This window comes from Stenella coeruleoalba (genome assembly GCF_951394435.1).
Source record: "Stenella coeruleoalba genome assembly, chromosome: 2".
NCBI classification, from domain to species: domain Eukaryota; kingdom Metazoa; phylum Chordata; class Mammalia; order Artiodactyla; family Delphinidae; genus Stenella; species Stenella coeruleoalba.
The window spans coordinates 151,416,554-151,434,048 of NC_137147.1; the positions used below are offsets into that span (position 1 = coordinate 151,416,554).

At 43.9% G+C, this 17,495-nt stretch overlaps 2 protein-coding genes and 1 pseudogene across 3 annotated transcripts in view; all 3 read left to right on the forward strand.

Moving 5' to 3' along the window:
• Window positions 1-22: 22 nt before the first annotated feature.
• PIGBOS1 (PIGB opposite strand 1) lies at window positions 23-3,428 on the forward strand. The gene is made up of 2 exons (XM_079913180.1): window positions 23-267; window positions 2,367-3,428. The coding sequence occupies exon 2, from the start codon at window positions 2,422-2,424 to the stop codon at window positions 2,584-2,586; it is 165 nt and encodes a 54-aa protein (XP_079769306.1). The 5' UTR covers window positions 23-267; window positions 2,367-2,421; the 3' UTR covers window positions 2,587-3,428.
• On the forward strand, window positions 271-2,344 carry LOC307182386 (methyltransferase-like 26; annotated as a pseudogene). The gene is made up of 2 exons: window positions 271-317; window positions 1,191-2,344. The product of its transcript is annotated as a methyltransferase-like 26 (transcript).
• Window positions 3,429-14,388: 10,960 nt separating the features above from the next.
• RAB27A (RAB27A, member RAS oncogene family) overlaps window positions 14,389-17,495 on the forward strand; it is a 74,153-nt gene continuing 71,046 nt past the window's right edge. Inside the window, exon 1 of the mRNA XM_079912294.1 lies at window positions 14,389-14,567. The gene's annotated coding sequence lies outside the window, so the exon portion shown is untranslated. The remainder of the gene's footprint in view (window positions 14,568-17,495) is intronic.

Here is a 17,495-nt window from a genome sequence, read left to right on the forward strand (position 1 = left end):
AGGCTAACTTGGTTACGCCCACGCCAGCGGCTGGTTTCTGCTGCGCGTCCTTGTGGCGCAGTGCTGCATGTTCAGGCAACGCTTCTGCGCTTCGCCACGGGCTAGTCCCTGCTTTCCAGCCTACGTTTCTTTCTCGAGGGATTGTTGCCCTCCTTTGGCTTCGTGGTCTCTGCGGCTGGCGGTCCGGAAACTGCAGAAAGGAGCCTCTGCGGGGGCAGGCGGGAGGCGGCGCGGAGCCTGAGCAGAACTGTCAGAGATCTCTGAGTGGTAATGATAATAGTAGTCTTCATTACAAACGGAAGTGTTGGTGTAACATTGTACTCTTTGGGTGATCTCACAATAAGTATTTGTTGAACGACGTAGGCAGGGTAGGGGTAATTTAGCCTGTGGGAAATGAGGCCCCCAAACGTTAAAGGACTTGGTCAGGGTTACTTAGCGAGCTAGTGGCAGAAGGGGAACCTTGCCGTGTTTGTGTGGTTTAATTGTCTGTTTTCCAAGGAGCTGACTTGCAAATGTTTCCTTTTCTTACACCTAGCGGTCATTGAACGAAACCAAGCTTGGCGAAGTTGTCATTTATCCAGTTAGCTGTAGAGTCCAAGAGAAAACAGTCTCTCCCCCACCCCGATTAGTTTAAATGACAATTTTAGCAATATATTAAGAGCAAGCTACTAATTATTAAGCTCCTATTGATTTTTGTGACCTTGGCAGCTGTTTAGGAGGCTGTGAAATATTGTAATAAAGAAAACGTGTAAATTCTTCGCTCTGCTTTCCTCGTTCATAAACATCTGCTTAGGGTCTCCTGCAACTGTAGGACTTCTCACAGACTATAGACTATAGCCAGGAGTATAATTTTCTGAGAAGTTCTAGAGCCTTAACTCCTCAATTGTTAAAAGTAAAACCAGCCAAATCCTCATTATATTTTTGTCAAAAATAGATGGCAAATGACTTAGAGGTGATGTCAATATGTACCTACTACAGCATCAAAAGGAACTAGAAAATCTTTTAGCTTGTTTTTAAAAATTGTTTTTAATCATACATATTGCCAAAAAACATAAAATAGTAAAGAAAGGCTAATAATGAAAAGTAAGAAATCTCTTTCTCCTACTTCCAGACGGGATTGGCGATCACTTTCAACTTTTTTGGGGGGCTGTTTCTTTCAGTAGGTTTGGTATGCCTTTAAAGGCATAAAGAGTATGCTTCTCTCCTCTCTCACACTATTGCCATTTAAAAAATCATCCATTAAAACCACTGAAGACTCCCGACGGGCCCCGCGGTACTGCACCACCACTCCCGACGGGCCCAGCAGCGCTGGACTACCACTGCCAATGGACCACGCCGCTCAGGACTAGAAAGACGCTGGTGGCGGCAGCCGCGGAAAGGAACAAGGAACCCATCCTGCGCATGCTGCGGCTGTGTGCGGTGGCCGCGTGCTCGAGCTGGCCTCGGGCTCTGGCCAGCACACGGCCCACTTCGGGCGGGCCTTCCCCCATGCCGAATGGCAGCCGAACCACGTGGATCAGAGCTGCCTGGACAGCATCCTGGCCACCACTCAGGCCCAGGGACTATCCAACGTGAAGGCCCTGCTGTACCTGGACGTGAGGTGAGATTGGGAGTAGTGGGGGGGGATCCTGCCGCAATCTCTGGATCTGCTACTCTGCATCGACATGAGCCACATCAGCCCCCTGAGCTGCACCGAGGGGCTCTTCAGAGCAGCAGGACACCTGCTCAAATGCAAGGCGCTTCTCATCACCTATGGGCCCTGTGCCATCAACGGGAAGATTTCTCCCCAGAGTAACGTGGACTTTGACCTGACCCTCCGATGCGGGAACCCAGAGTGGGGGCTGCGGGATACAGCCCTTCTGGAGGACCTGGGCCAGGCCAGTGGGCTGCTGCTGGAGAGGATGGTGGACATACCAGCCAACAAGTGCCTAATTTTCCGGAAAGAGTAACCCCCTTCTCCGCCATGCCTGTATCCCTGGGACAAACCCAGACCACCAGTGCCTGCCACCCTGGGCCAGACTATGGGAACTAGCCCTCCCCACACTGGGGATTCTTAGCCAGTGGCCACAGGGCTGCTGAGATCCTGGGAATAAAGTGTTTCCTGCTGTCCAAAGAAACAAAAACAAAAAACCCCCAAACCACTGAAAACGTTCTATAGTAGGATTTAGCTTTATTTTACCCCATCCCCTAACCGTCATTTCTCATATTCCCTATGTATCTGGATTCCTATTTTAGTTACATCAATAAGCATATTTACATATTATGACAAAAATACTGTTCATGCAGGAGCAAAGTTGTGACATGAAGTCTTTATAAAGGATATTGTGCTAAGTTACTGCTTTGCTTCCCATTTTCTTTGTATACAGATCTGAAGAGATATCCTGGAAACCACCCTTGCACTGTGCGGTGTTTGTTGAAAAAATGTTTGGAAGATTGACTTTTCCACAACTGCTTTTTGCTACCATCCTTGGAATTGCTGGAGGAATATATATTTATCAACCAGTATTTGAACAGTATTCCAGAGATCAGAAGGAATTAAAAGAAAAGTTGAAATTGGTACAAGACTCAGAAGAGAAGAAAAGTTAATACTACATGGAGTCGAACTGTAATTGCTTAAAGTTCCATTGAAATTATACATTGACTATAAATAATCTAGTAAAAAGTTATCAAGTATATTTTAATTGTAAATAAATCATAGATAATGATTTTAAATTAGTTTTAAAACTAGCACTGTCAATTTTAATGTTTCCTGTATTCTTGTTTGCCATTTTATGTCTTTTCACCAGGACAGATTAGTACTTTCCTTTTAAGCAAAAATGAATGTCTTAAGGAATATTTTATTTCCTAGTTGAAGCTTCTTTTTTCTGGGAATGTGACCTATACATTGGCAGTCTAGACTGTATAAACTAGCTGGGAATGTTGTTTACAGTTGTGTTTGTAGATTAAATTAACCAAGTTAACTTCAGGCAGGATGCCCCTCAGTTAGCCTACAATTAGCCTGCTTTAATATACTTTAGAAGTCTTTTAATCCCAGCCCTTTCTCATCCCAGGCAGAATGGCGGAGTAAATTGAGAATTGGGGTGGCTCAGATCAAATGGAGGTTTTTGAGAAGGTAGGTGGTGTCACATAGGGTGGCAAACAAGCCACAGCTCTGTTTACTTAACCCACCAAGCAAATTTGCATTATAATGGTGGTCAGGGAGGAGTTAATTTATTATGAAGCTATTCACACAGTTAAAGGGTTTTTTGGAAATCGCTAAGAACTGATATTTAACAATGAAAGTTTAAATGTAATCACATATGTATAAAATGCTTTAAATCAACTCATTTCTTATTATTGATTTTTTTGAAAAGTAAATTCATTGTAACTTAATCTAAACTATGTTGAGACCAGCATAGGTAATTAAAAAAAAAAATGTGAATAAGAAATTACAGAGTAGTACATGTTCACCTCATTAAAAAAAACCCAAACAATACAGAATGAACAAAGTGAAAATTACGGTTTTTCAGTATACATTGATTTAATTAGCACCTTTAATAGTTTGAGCTTTTGAGACTGTTTTTCTTCTATGCACACTGAAAAATATATGTAAATTTATAACACATACCAAGTATCTACTGTGTGACAGGCTTGGCTTGTCTGTCGGTAGACTGGGGTTCTGTTCTGTGTGTCTTCTCATTGTGGGCCCCAGGCTCAAGGAGTAGCCCCTGTCTAGGATATGACAGAGTTTAGGATTAAGAGAGAGAGAGACTGAAAGGAAACATAATTGTAAATGTCTGCTCAGCTGTGGCAAATGTCTCTTCAGAGTCTGCTGGTTTAGAACATGTCACAAGGTCCTGCCCAAAGGTGAGGCCAGGGAAAAAGACTCTTCCCACAGGATACACAGTCAAGTGTATTCCTGCCTGTGACCATAGGCAAGAATATATAATCCTGTTATCCAAGGAATGATAATCCTATTTAACATCATGCTAAATTGAACTGCTTTTGATCCTCCTTTTGAGAAGGATTGGTTTGTCAGTTCGGTAGTCACATAACAAGTGCCAGGGAATGAGTTGTTTTTTGTTTTTTGTTTTTTCCAGTAAAGGTACTGCGGCCATTCAAATCAAAGCCACAGTGAGATGCCGCTTCACATACACTAGGATGACTACAGTCAAAAAGGGCAAATAATGAGTGTTGACAAGGATGTGGAGAAGTTGAAACCCTCGTATATTGCTGGTGAGGATATAAAACAGTGCAGCTGCTGTGAAACAGTTTGGAAGTTCCTCAAAAAGATAAACATAGTGATACCATATATGAGGCAGCAATTCTGCTTTTAGACATATGTCCCAGAGTAGTGAAAATATATGTCTACACAAAAATTTGTAAATGAATGCTGATAGAATCATTATTATAATAGCCAAAAAGTGAAAATAACCCAAATGTCTCAACCAGTGAATGGATAAACATGTTGTGGTATATCCACACAACGGAATATTACTCAGCTATAACAAGGAATGAAATACTGATATGTGCTGCAACATGAATAAACTTTGAAACATGAAAGAAGCTGAGCACAAGAGGCCATATATTGTTTGATTCTATATGACGTGTCCAGAATAGGCAAATGTGTAGAAACAAAGTGTATTAGTAGTTCCCAGGGACTAAGGGGGAAAAGAGATAGGGAGTGACTGCTAATAGATATAGGGTTACTTTTTAGGTTGATGAAAATATTTTGGAACTAGATAGTGGTGATCAATGACAGCTTTGTGAATATATTAAAAACTACTGGGCTTCCCTGGTGGCGCAGTGGTTGAGAGTCCGCCTGCCGATGCAGGGGACACGGGTTCGTGCCCCGGTCCGGGAAGATCCCACATGCCGCGGTGCGGCTGGGCCCGTGAGCCATGGCCGCTGAGCCTGCGCGTCCGGAGCCTGTGCTCCACAACGGAAGAGGCCACAACAGTGAGAGGCCCGCATACCACAAAAAACAAAAACAAACAGAAACCACTGAATTGTACACTTTAAAGCTTTATTGTGTGGGATTATATCTCAACAAAACTGTCAGAGAAGAAAAAAACCCACTGCATCCAGAATAGCAGCTGCAGTTGAGGTAGTCCATTGTTTCTGCCATAATCCATCTAGCATGTGTGTGTGGTGTAGAATATACATAACAAAGTTTACTGTTTTTACCATTTTTAAGTGTACATTTCAGTGGCATGAAATATATTGACATTGTTGTGTGACCACCATCACCATCTGTCCCGAGAACTTTTTCTGTTTAGTTTTTGCAGGGCGCAGAGAGGTGAATTGAATGGTGTTATAGAGAGAACCCCCCCCCACATATACTTCATATCTTTGAAGGTGGCGTTAACGTCTGCAATTTTTTGCCTGAATTGCTTCATTTACTATTGGAGCCAGGGAAAGCAGATTTAGGGGCTTTCAGTTGGTCCTTTCTACAATAACGATGTGGTATGGACTGAATGCTTTTCCCCAGTCATATGTTGAAGCCCTGATCCCCAATGTGAGGGTATTTGGAGGTAGGGCCTTTGGGTGGTAATTAGGTCATGAGGGTGGAGCCCTTATCAATGGGATTAGTTCCCTTATAAGAAAAGATACAAGAGAGATGCTGTTTCTCTCTCTTGCCCATGTGAGGATACAGCAAGAAGGTGGCTGTCTGCAAATCAGGAAGAAGGCCTCATCATACACTGAATCTGCCAGCACCTTGATCTTGGACACCATAGCCTTCAGAACTGTAAGAAAAAAAATACCTGTTTTTTTAAACCACTCATTTAATGGTGTTTTTTTTTAATAGTAGTCTGAGCAGACTAAGGCAGGGGCTCTTCCTTTAAGGTCAGTGTGGGGTTTCTGCCAGCTACTGAGTATATGTATGTATCCTATGGAATGTATCCTATGGAATGACAGAGTGGGTCCTGTAAAACAAATTTGGGCCAAACCTGCACATATCTTATCACCCTCACAAGCCCCCACTCTAAACTGAGGGACTGTGGTAGCATTTAGAGCCTCCTTGTACCAGTTTCAACTCAGATCTTGCAGTCATCAAAGTCTGAATTCCTCTTTCCCCAATGCACATTTATCCTGGTTGAAGGCCTTGGTCTCTTGGTAGGAGCAGAGGAAAGTTTACGATATAATTCTTGTGGCATTGGTATAATTCTTGTGGTATTCACCTTCCTCAGGTGAATACAGCTTCTTCAGTCATTGGCTCTAAGTCTGTGAAATGACTTAAATCAGGAAACTGGTGAAAGACCATGATTGCCATTGTGGAGACTGACAGCCTTCTGCTCACTAGTTCTTGATTTTCTCTAAAAAATATTTGAGTCAAGAAACACCCCTTCTCTCCTGAAAACGAAAACACCCCATCTATCTTTTCCTTCAGAACACCATGACCTGTAAGCCACCATCACAGATCTCTGTGGGTCAAGACACCCTGGTTGCACCCCAGCCTGGCTTCCCATTATAGTACTTATGGCCTGCCATCTGTTCTTTGCCATTTGGGCATTCTTTTGTTTCTAACTGATACTCAGGAGTCCTGTTGCAGCAGCATCTTCTGTCAGTCTCAGCTCATAAAGGACTTCCACCATTGTGCTTTTCAGAGATGTCAGTGGCCTCCTCACCAGTGCCTCAGTGAAAGGAGTATCATCAGGGCCTTCCCAGGTAACATAATCAGGTGGTGGTTCTGCAGTCTCATCACAAATCCATTCTAACTCCAAGATCAGGAGGGCAAGATAGGGAGAATAAGAGAATTAAAGGGGGAAAGCCTAAACAATGGTAGATTTTCAAGGGGGCCACTAAACTTGATCCTATGGGATTTGCTGAAGAGAATTCTAAAAGCTCTTTAGATATTATTTTGAAATAATTTCAGACTTAAATAAAAAGTGCAAAAATAGTACAAAGAATTTTCATATACCTGTTATCCAGATTCTACACATGTTAACATTTAACCGCAGTTGCTTTAATCTCTATATATGTGTGTGTATGTCGATGCACACACACACATTGTTTTTCTAAACCCTTTGAGAACAATAAGTTGCCCATGTGATTCCCTTTTACCCCTAAGTATTTCAGTGTGCCATTCCTAAAAACAAGGATATTCTCATTTATAAATATAGTATAATAATCAAAATCAGGAAGTTAAGGTTGATAGGATATTATTATCTCATCTCAGATTTTATCCAAATTCTACGAAGTCCCATTAATGTCCTTTAGAGCAAGACAAAATTTTTTTTCTGGTCTGGGAACTAATTCACGATTACATATGAGTTTAGTTGTCATGATTCTTTGGTTTCATTTATTCTCATTCCTTAGTCACTGCCCTTCATGATCTTGAAATTTTTAAAGAATACTGGTCTGTTTTGTAAAATTTCCCTTAATTTGGGTTTGTTTAATGCTTCCTCATGATTAGACAGATTCAGGTTATACCTTTTTGGTAGGAATACTGCAGAAATGATCTTTCAGTATGATTCACAGATTCCTATTTTGTTCAGTGAGGTACAGTCTATTACTGTCACCAGTGCTAGCCACATGATTTGTGGGGCTTAGTGCAGAATGAAGATGCACAGCCCTGGGTGAGGATGAGAAAGTCAATCTCCTCTTCTCATGGACCCACCACTCCAACCCATGGTGAATGTGCACCCCCCAGGGATTGTAGCCTCCATGCTGGGGTGCTCTTGATTCCTGGGTGGTGGTGGCAGGAGCCCCCTGCTGAGTGGCACATAGAATGTACTGTGGTGCTACCAGACTACGGTAGTGATACCTGCCTTCTTGCCCGCCCCATGGTGCCATGGGGCATGGGCTCAACCCTGATCCCTTCTGCTCTCACATCCACGCTCCTGGCCAGGTGGAAGGTGATGGCGGAATGTGAGCCTCCCGCAGCCAAGGTGACTTAGTCACTGCCCTGGAGTAAGGTAGTGAATGCAAGGCTGGGTAGGGCCCAGGGGACCAGGGGGTGAGGAGTGGGCAGTGGCAGGAGTCAGAGCCATGTGTCTGCAGAGGCTTCAAGCCTCCAGCATCCTCCATTGTGCCATCAGATTTCACTTATAAAACACAAATTCAAAGGTAAAATTATTAAGAATTTTAAGACAGTGACTGTAGAGCATTAAAATTCTGAGTGCAGAGCCCTGTGTCAAGTTCTAGTTCCATGCCCCTGAAGACAACCCTGACAATCACTACATGTTCAAATTGTCCCAGATTTGGCTGGTTGGAGTCCTTTCAAGCTGGCTCCTGTATTCTTTTTTAATAAATGTTTATTTCAGATATAAAATGTAATGTTTAAGCATTTTCTGAAAATAATTTTGTAGTTTAACAAGTGTAAAATAAGACTTCTTAAAAAAGTTTACAACTAGGTATAAAATACTCAAGAATATACTTTGACATTCACAGTGGACATTTTTGAAAGGTAAGTTTTGTTAATGTAGCTTATAAACAAAAATATATTGACAGTCCTAGTTAAAATAAGCAAGCTCTTAGCTGAGGAATAATCCTCCCCCAGATGGGTCTGTGTCCTTTTGATATGTCCTTGTCATTCTCTGAGCACTTCTTTACTTTCTGGCTCATCCTTTTCTTAGATGAAGCTTTGACTCTAGGAGTTTGGTTCTTTTTTAAAAATTGAAACAAAATTCACATAACACATTTTAAAGCATACAATTCTGTGGCATTTAGTACATTCACAATGTTGTGAAACTATCACTTCTGTCGAGTTCCAGGACATTTTCATCACCCCAAAAGGATGATGTACAGTAAACAGTCATTCTCTATTCCTCTTCCCTGCAGCCCTGGCAACCAGTCTGCTTTCTGTCTCTATGGATTTACCTTTTCTGGATGTTTCATTTAAATAGAATCATACAGTATGTGACCTTCTGTGACTAGCTTCTTTTACTTAGTATACGTTCAAGTTTCATTCATGTTGTAACATGTATTAGTGCCTCACTCCTTTTTGTGGCCAAGTAATATTCCATTGTATGGATATACCACAATTTCTTTATCCATTCATCCATTGATGGATGTTTAGATTGTTTCTACCTTTTGGAACCTTTTGGAGTAGTGCTGCTATGAACATTTGTGTACAAATATTTGTTTGAATACCTGTTTTCAATAATTTTGGCATATTTCTAGGAATAAACTTGTTGGGACATATGACGATTCTCTGTTTAACTTTTTGAAGAACTGCCAAACTCTTTCCCAAAGTGACTACATCATTTTACATTCCCTCCAGCAATGTATAAAGGTTCCAGTTTCTCTATATCTTACTACCACTTGTTATTTGTCTCTTCTTTTTTTTTTAAAGTTATGAAGTGGTATCTCATTATGGTTTTGATTTGTGTTTCCCTAATGACTAATGCCATTGAACATATTTTCATGTGGTTGTTGGCCACGTTTATATCCTCTTTGGAGAGATGTCTATTTTAGTCCTTTGCCTGCTTTTTAATTGGATTGTCTTTTTGTGGTTGAGTTGTAAGAGCTCTTTATATATTCTGATACTATATTCTTATCAGATATATGGTTTGCAAATATTTTCTCCCATTCTGTGGATTGTGTTTTCACTCTCTTGAGAGTATCCTTCGATGTGAACAAATTTTAAATTTTGATTGTCTAATACAGTTTTCTTTTGTTGCTTCTGCTTATGCTATCACATGTAAGAAACCATTGCCAGATTCAAGGTCATGAAGATTTCTGCCTATGTTTTCTTCTATGAGTTTTATAGTTTTAGTTCTTATGGTTTAGGTCTTTGATCTATTTTGAGTTAATTTTTATATATGGTGTGAGGAAAGGGTCCAACTTCACTCTTTTACATGTGAATATCTATTCTCCCAGCACCATTTGTTGAAGAGACTGTTCCTTCCCCATCAAATGGTCTTGGTACTCTGTTTGAAAATCAATTGGCTGTAGATTTATGGGCTTATTTCTGGACCCTCAAGTCCATTCCACTCGTCTATATCTCTGTCTTTATGCTAATACCACACTGTTTTGATTACTGCAGTTTTGTATTAAGTTTTGAAATCAGGAAGTGTGAATTAACTTCATGCTTTTTTTTTTTTGTGGTACGCGGGCCTCTCACTGTTGTGGCCTCTCCCGCCACGGAGCACAGGCTCCAGACGCACAGGCCCAGCGGCCATGGCTCATGGGCCCAGCCGCTCCGTGGCATGTGGGATCCCCCCGGACCAGGGCACGAACCCACATCCCGTGCATCAGCAGGCGGACTCTCAACCACTGCACCACAAAGGAAGCCCTATCTTTATTCTTTTTCAGGATTTTTTTGGGGGCTATTTGGTGTCCTTTGCAATTTCATGTGAATTTTAGCATCAGCTTTTCCTTTTCTGCAAAAATAGTGTTGAATTCGATAGGGATTGCATTGAATCTACAGATTGCTTTGGGGAGCATTGCCATCTTTACAATATTATGTCTTCCAATCCAACAACATGGTATATATTTTCATTTATTTAAGTCCTCTTTAATTTCTTGCAGTAGTGTTCTGTAGTTTTTAGTGTATAAATCCTGCATCTCCTAAGTATTTTATTCTTTTTGTTGCTATTATAAATGGGATTTTTTTTAAAAAGTTCCTTTTTTGATTGTTCATTCCCAGTGTGTAGAAATACAACTGATTTTTGTGTATTGATCTTGCACCCTGCATCTTTCATTTATTAGCGCTAATAGTTTTTTAGTAGATTCTTTAGGATTTTATATATAAAAGACCTTGTCTTTGGTTCCTTTTATTGGAAAAGGGTATTTAGAAATCAAGATCTGAGTGCTAAGTGTGTTCATAGCTACTATGATATACTTGCTTCTAGGACCTCTTAGCAGATGGAGCTGGAAAATATATACTTAATACATATCTATACATAACTCTATTTCTCCATATTAAAAATCATGAGTTTGTACTGATACCTCCCATTTCAATCCTATTAATGTAACTGGAGCTGGGACTCTGCATGTTTCAAGCAGCAGCCTGCAGTGTCAGAGAAGCTCCAGAGCTGGAAGCAAGAGGTATACTGTGACCAGTTCTGTGGCTGGAGTAAGAAGTGGTGTGGGGAGGATTTTGAACTGGTGCACAAGATGGGTTTAATATACTTAGTTTCTGTAATAACTTTCTCTCTTTGTTTTCCTCTGGACACACTTTTCTCAAATTCCTTCTTGGATTTCCTCTGCCAATGCCTTAAATACTGAGTGATCCTCTGGGTTCTGCACCAAGCCCCCTCTTTGCCCTCTCAGCACATTTTCTACACTAGCTCATTGCCTCTCATGTCTTTGAGTCCCCTTGGTAATAGCTCCAGTTCACGTCTTCTGTGCTTCAGACCAACTTATTCAACTACATACTAAACAGTTTCACTTGGATGTTCTGCTGGTGCTGGTATGTCAGAGTTGAAATGTCCTAAACTTGTTTATTATTGCCTATTTCACTCTCCTTCCCTGTTGCTTTCTTCCTTTTGCTCAAGGGTTCCTAGTTGCCCAAACCAGAAATCTGGGCGTCTCCATGGATTCCTCCCTCTTCTTCACCCCCTACAACAAAGTCTTCCTCTTTTTTTTTAAATTAATTAATTTTTATTTTCGGCTGTGCTGGGTCTTCGTTGCTGCACATGGGCTTTCTCTAGTTGCGGCGAGCGGGGGGCTACTATTCATTGCAGTGCATGGGCTTCTCACTGCGGTGGCTTCTCTTGCAGCAGAGCACAGGGTCTAGGTGCACGGGCTTCAGTAGTTGTGGCGCGTGGACTTAGTTGCTCCGCGGCATGTGGGATCTTTCTGGACCAGAGATTGAACCCGTGTCCGCTGCGTTGGCAGGTGGATTCTTAACCACTGCGCCACCAGGGAAGTCCCTAACAAAGTCTTCTTGATTCACTCTCTTAAGTATCTCAAATCTGTCCATTCATCTTCATCCTCAGAGCCACTGCCTTAAACCAGATATCCCTCACTTGGACTTCAGCATGCTAATTGGCCTTCCCAGCCCATTCTTCGCCTTATAGCCATTAAGAAAATGGGTTCAGGGCTTCCCTGGTGGCACAGTGGTTGAGAGTCCACCTGCCGATGCAGGGGACACGGATTTGTGCCCTGGTTTGGGAAGATCCCACATGCCGCGGAGCAGCTGGGCCCATGAGCCATGGCCACTGAGCCTGCACGTCCGGAGCCTGTGCTCCACAACGGGAGAGGCCACAACAGTGAGAGGCCCACATACCACAAAAAAAAAAAAAAAAAAAAAGAAAGAAAATGGGTTCTAAGTTCTGGTCCTGGCTTTGCCACTTATTAGGTATATGAACTTAGGTTGCTTAATCCCTTTAAGGCTCAGTTTCCTCATCTGTAATATGGGGACAAGAATAGTGCTTATTTTATAGGGCAATTGTGAGACGTAAATGAGGTGATATATGTAAAGTTCTTAGCATATTGGCTGATTCAGAGTAAATGGTCAATAAATGTTAGCTAATATAAGCATTCCAGGGTTCTTCATATTCCAGCCTCGGCTCATTTCTGCAGTTTCTTTGATTGCTTCCTTCCACTCAGTTTTTCAGCTTTTCCGAACTTCTTTCAGTTGCTCCAATATCTCATTCTCTCTTTTTGCCTCCAGACCATTCCTCTGCTCTCTTTCCTAAAATTCTCTCCTCTGTCACTTTCCCCTCTTATTCATCCTTCTGAATCTATACATCACTATCTCTGGGAAGTCTTGACTTGGTGTCACTTATCTGTGTTCCAGTTACACTCTTTAACTTCCCTTATCAAGGATCGTATCTCACTGCACTGGAGTTAACTTGGTTTCTCTGAGGGCAGGATCCCTGAGGGCAGGGACCAATTTACCTCGTTCACTATTGCCTCTCCAGTACCTAACACAGTGCTTGACTCACTGAATGAAATGAATGAATGGGTGACGACGAATGGGCCACAGTATCACTATTTTCTGATCTCCTGCCTGGTAAACTCCTGGTGACAGCCCTGCCTGGCTGCAGGAGTGGGGAGGGCTGAAGGGGGAGCTCTCCTTATATGAGCCATTAGCGGTTGCTGCATTGTTGGCCCCCCAGATCTTAGCTGATCAGTGACTCCTAAGACTTCCTCTACACATGAATATCGGGCTACTTTTCCTGTCCTAACCTCCATCAACAACAGTTTGATGGCCTTTCTCTTCCCTGGAAAACATCCCTTGAAAGCATCACCCTATGGTGAAATCTGTTATCCCTAACTTTGAGATCACTGTGTTGTATTTAGAACTATTAAATTGAATGTATATTCAATATTTGGCAATTTCATATGGTTCATCCTATATGTGAATCTGAGAAGCTGATTGTACTGTAGTGCAAACTGTGAGTAGTTATAGACTGAAAGAATGATGGAGTTGGGCAGGTCGCCCTGAGACAGCTGGAATTTGTGGTGCAAGAAGAATCAGTGAGATAGAACAGATAGTAAGAGACAGTAGACTAGGGCTTCCAGTCATTTTCTTTTGCTTAGAAGTAGAATTATTTGGTTCAGAAGTGCTTTGCCGGAAAGCCCACGGGGCAGGCCCCAAAGCCACTGTTCAGACCCCCAGGGCACTGGAGGAGAATTCGGCTGCCTCTCAGTGGAAACCTGGTGGCCCCAACCTGCCTCACAGCCACAGGTCCAAGCGGCCCACACAAAACCGTCGGCACTGAGAGAAGGGAGCCGCTGGGGGGCAGCAAAGGCTCGCAGATTTCTCCGTACAGGGGCTATTCTTTCAAGTACTGTACTTTTTTTTTTTTTTGTTAACGAATTGCTCTAATACTTGGAAATTTAACTGAGAGCGATTTTATAATCTGAACTAGACTGTACGAGTAGAGACCCCGTTTGTCATTTCCTTCCAGAAATATATTTTTTTCCTGCCAGAATTCTACTACTCTCCCCCCGCCCCCGCTTCCCCCGGTCATTTTCAAGAATCCCAGAGCTTTTTCTCACTCCAGGAGGGCCATGTCCAGGCTCCCTGAGTGAGGAGCTGGCGGGGCGGGATGGACAGTGGCAGAGCCGGATGCCCAGCGCGGATCCGGTCCCTGGGGAGCCGGACCAAGGGGGCACTGTGAGCTGGAGCGCCCCCGGGCCTCAGGAACCGCGGGCAGGGCTGACTTTGCAGCCGCTCAGCACCTCTGGCTACAAGGTGGACACACCGACCTGATGCCCTGGAAAACACCATTAGAAAATGGCTTTTAGGGGAACAGATTTGGCGAGAGACACCAAACTACCTTGCAGTGCCCGATCCCGTGGCAGTTTGTAAGTGTCACCACTGTGTCTCAGAACGAAAACAACCCCCTAAGGTTTCGCGCCTTCCGGGAAGCGGCAGTGGAGACCCAACTTGGATTAAAAAGAGGCGAATGGGGCCTTTGCGTGGCAGGTGCGGCGGGGCTGGGGGCGGCGCGCGGGGAGGGCGCCCGCAAAGCGCTCTCGCGGAGTTGGGCGGGGGTGCTCGCCGAGGTGACAGGAGGAAGCGGGAGGTGGAGGGTGGAGAGGAGGTCCCGCCCCCACCTCGCTCTCCTTTACGGGAAGTGATGTGGGGCCCGACGGAAAATACCCGCCGAGGACCCAAAAAAGGCCGTCAGCGGGTGGACGCGGCGCGCGCAGAAGGAGCGGCGTGGGGACCGCGGGCGAAACAGGTGAGGCGGCTGGCGCGGGCGGGGGAGGTGCGCTTAGGCCCGGGGCTCCTGGAGGCTCCAGTCACCCCGCGGGGCTGAGCGACGGAGAGGGCGAGCGCAGGGTCTGGCCCTGGGGCGGGGGGTGGAGCTGCAGCTCCTTCTCTCCCCGCCTGTGGGCGGCTGAGCCCACCAGAAAAGCTGCTTTGCTTCTCCCGGGCCCTCAGCACAGACCCCACGATGACAGTGACGGGGGTGAGGGTCAGCTTGGGCGAGGTGCTGATTAGGTGGAGTCCCAGGTTGGGACGGGGCTGAGGTCACCTCCGGGCGGCATCCAGGTGCGAGGCTCCCCATCTCGGGGTGGGAGGAAGGAAACTTCTCTGGCAGGAGAGGAGGAAGGTTCCAGACCTCCTGCACGCCCTCCTCTCCGCCCCCCAGCCCCCCGCCGTTCTTTCCTCCCTCCCTTTGTTGTCGGTTGAATGATTTAACATCTTGACACCTTTGCTGGTGAGGGTCTGGACGGGCAAACTGCACGGGTGGGAGAGGGTTCTCTCTTTCCCTGACAATCAGACAGAAAACCGTACCAGGCAGCCAGGCTCTCGGGTCTTGACTGGTGGTAGGGCTGGTGTGATGACTCGTTTGCTAACTATTGCCAAAGCTTTTGTCTCTGTCCCAGTAGATCACCGATTAAGCAAAGTCAGGCCTGAAGTGAAGGAAAGCTTGTGAGCCCTTGACTTCACCTTCCCAGCATTTCGGCTCCTGCGGGCCACATGACTTCCTGCCAGGGGGTCCTCTTTCTTACCTCTATGGGCTAACAGCTATTTTTCCTACTGGATGGATTATCACTTTTGGCTCAGCTCATCATTCAGATGTTGAGAAGGGGAGGAGTGTTATGCTGTATAAATTTTCTATAATTATTGGTGATATAACTTGTTGGTGCTTCACTGTTCTTGTTCCATTTATTTATTTATCTTAAACTTCTTAGAAACTTGCTTTAGGGGGGAAACACAGTCTGGAAAACAGAATTTCTGCAGATGGTTACAAATGAAGAAAGGTTAATGTAGTGCTGGAAAGACTTGACTGACCATCATTCTTTTCTATATTTTATGTTAGTTTTTCATTCCTACTTTCTTCCTTTCCTTTATTCTTTCTTCCTTACTCCCTCACTTCCTTAATTTCCATGGCCTGCCTTGATTTTTAACTTTGATGAAGTACAATTAATTTATTTTTTCTTCTGTTGCTCTGCTTTTGGTGTCAAATCTAAAAAAGCATTGCTAAATCCAAAGCCATGAAGATTTATGCCTATGTTTTCTTCTAAGAGCTGTATAGTTCTAGCTCTTACATTTCCATCTTTGACTCACTTTAAGTTAATTTTTGTATATGGTGTGTGGTAGGGGGTCTAACTTAATTTTTTTGCATATGGACATCCAGTTCTCCCAGTACCATTTGTTGAAAAGATTATTTTTTCCCCTCTCAATGCTGTTGGTGCCTGTGTTGAAAATAAATTGACTGTAAATGTGAGGGTTTATTTCTAGACTCTCGGTTCTACTCCACTGATCTGTATGTCTATCCTTATGCTAGTATCATACTCGCCTCTTTATTAGCTGTGTACATGGTGAGTTTTGAGATCGGGAAGTGTGAGTCCTCCCACTTTGCTTTTCTTTTTTGAGACTGTTCTGGCTATTCTGGGTTCCCTGAATTTCCATATGAAATTTAAGATCAGCTTCTCAATTTCTGTTGCCTTGGTTTTAAAAGAGATCTAAGGGTCTTGAAGTGGGCAACAGTCTCTAGGAAACAGACTCTTGATTTTCCTCTTCCAAACCCGCTTTCGCTTAGTCTCACCTGTCTCCGTTAATGGCAACTTCACTCTTCCAGGTGCTCAGGCTAAACACCCCAGGGTCACCCCTGATTCTTTTCTTTCTCTCACACTCCACATCTAGTCCCTCAGCAGATCTCATTGGTTCTATTTTGAGTCTATACCTAGGATAGGAAATTTCCACAGTTTCCCCTGCTTCCACCAAGTCCCTTTCACTTCTGTCGCCTGGATTACTCAAAAGCCTCCTACAGGGCCACTCTGCTTCCACCCTCACCACTCTACAGTCTGTTCTCAACGCAGCAGCCAGAGTCAATTATGTCTCTCACTCCGGTGCTCAAAGCTCTCCGGTGGCTTTTTATCTCAGAAGGAAACCAAAGTCCTTACTGTGGCCTGCAGTCCCCTTACATGGTGTGAGGGGCTTCATCTTCTATCACTCCCCTCTTTTCACACTCTGCTTCAGCCACGCCTCAGGACCTTTGTATTTGCTGTTTCCTCTGCCTGGAATGTTCTTCCTTCAGATGTCTGCACAGCTTACTTACTCATTTCTTTCAAGTCAAAAGTCATTTCTTTAGAGATGCCTTCTTGTACCATCCCATCTAAAATAGCATCCTTCACCCCCCACCCCCGCTCTGCCCCATCATTTTCTTCCCCTTTCCCTTGCCTTATTTTTCTTTAGAGTATTTATAGCACTTACTGTCATCACACACACACACACACACACACATGTTGTACACAACATCTATCTCCCATTGGTGGAATACAGGCTCCATGAAGGTCAGGAATTTGTCTTGTTCACTATGGTGGGCATAGCGCCTAGAATGGTTTCTGGCACATATTAAGCCCTAAAAAATCATGTTGAGTGAATGTAAAGGGAATGAGAGGCTGAGAAATGGGGATCACTCTGCTATTTCTTTCTCACTCTTCTTCCCACTTTATCCGAGAAGCAATGTCCATAGCTATACCACAACTCCTAAACCTCTCCTCTTCTATTCTCCTATTTTCCTCAAGATAATGGCCTTACCCTCCTTGGAAAGGGAAAGGTCAAACAAGCAGAAAGGTGAGGACTTTGGGTCCTTCCCACCGTGGCAGTGGGGAGCCCTCTTCTCTGGGTGGGGGCATTCAGCATCTGTGTCCAG

What these genes read in the sequence shown, in the direction of transcription:
- PIGBOS1 (XM_079913180.1), top strand. Translation starts at nt 2,422, where the DNA reads ATGTTTGGAAGATTGACTTTTCCACAACTGCTTTTTGCTACCATCCTT.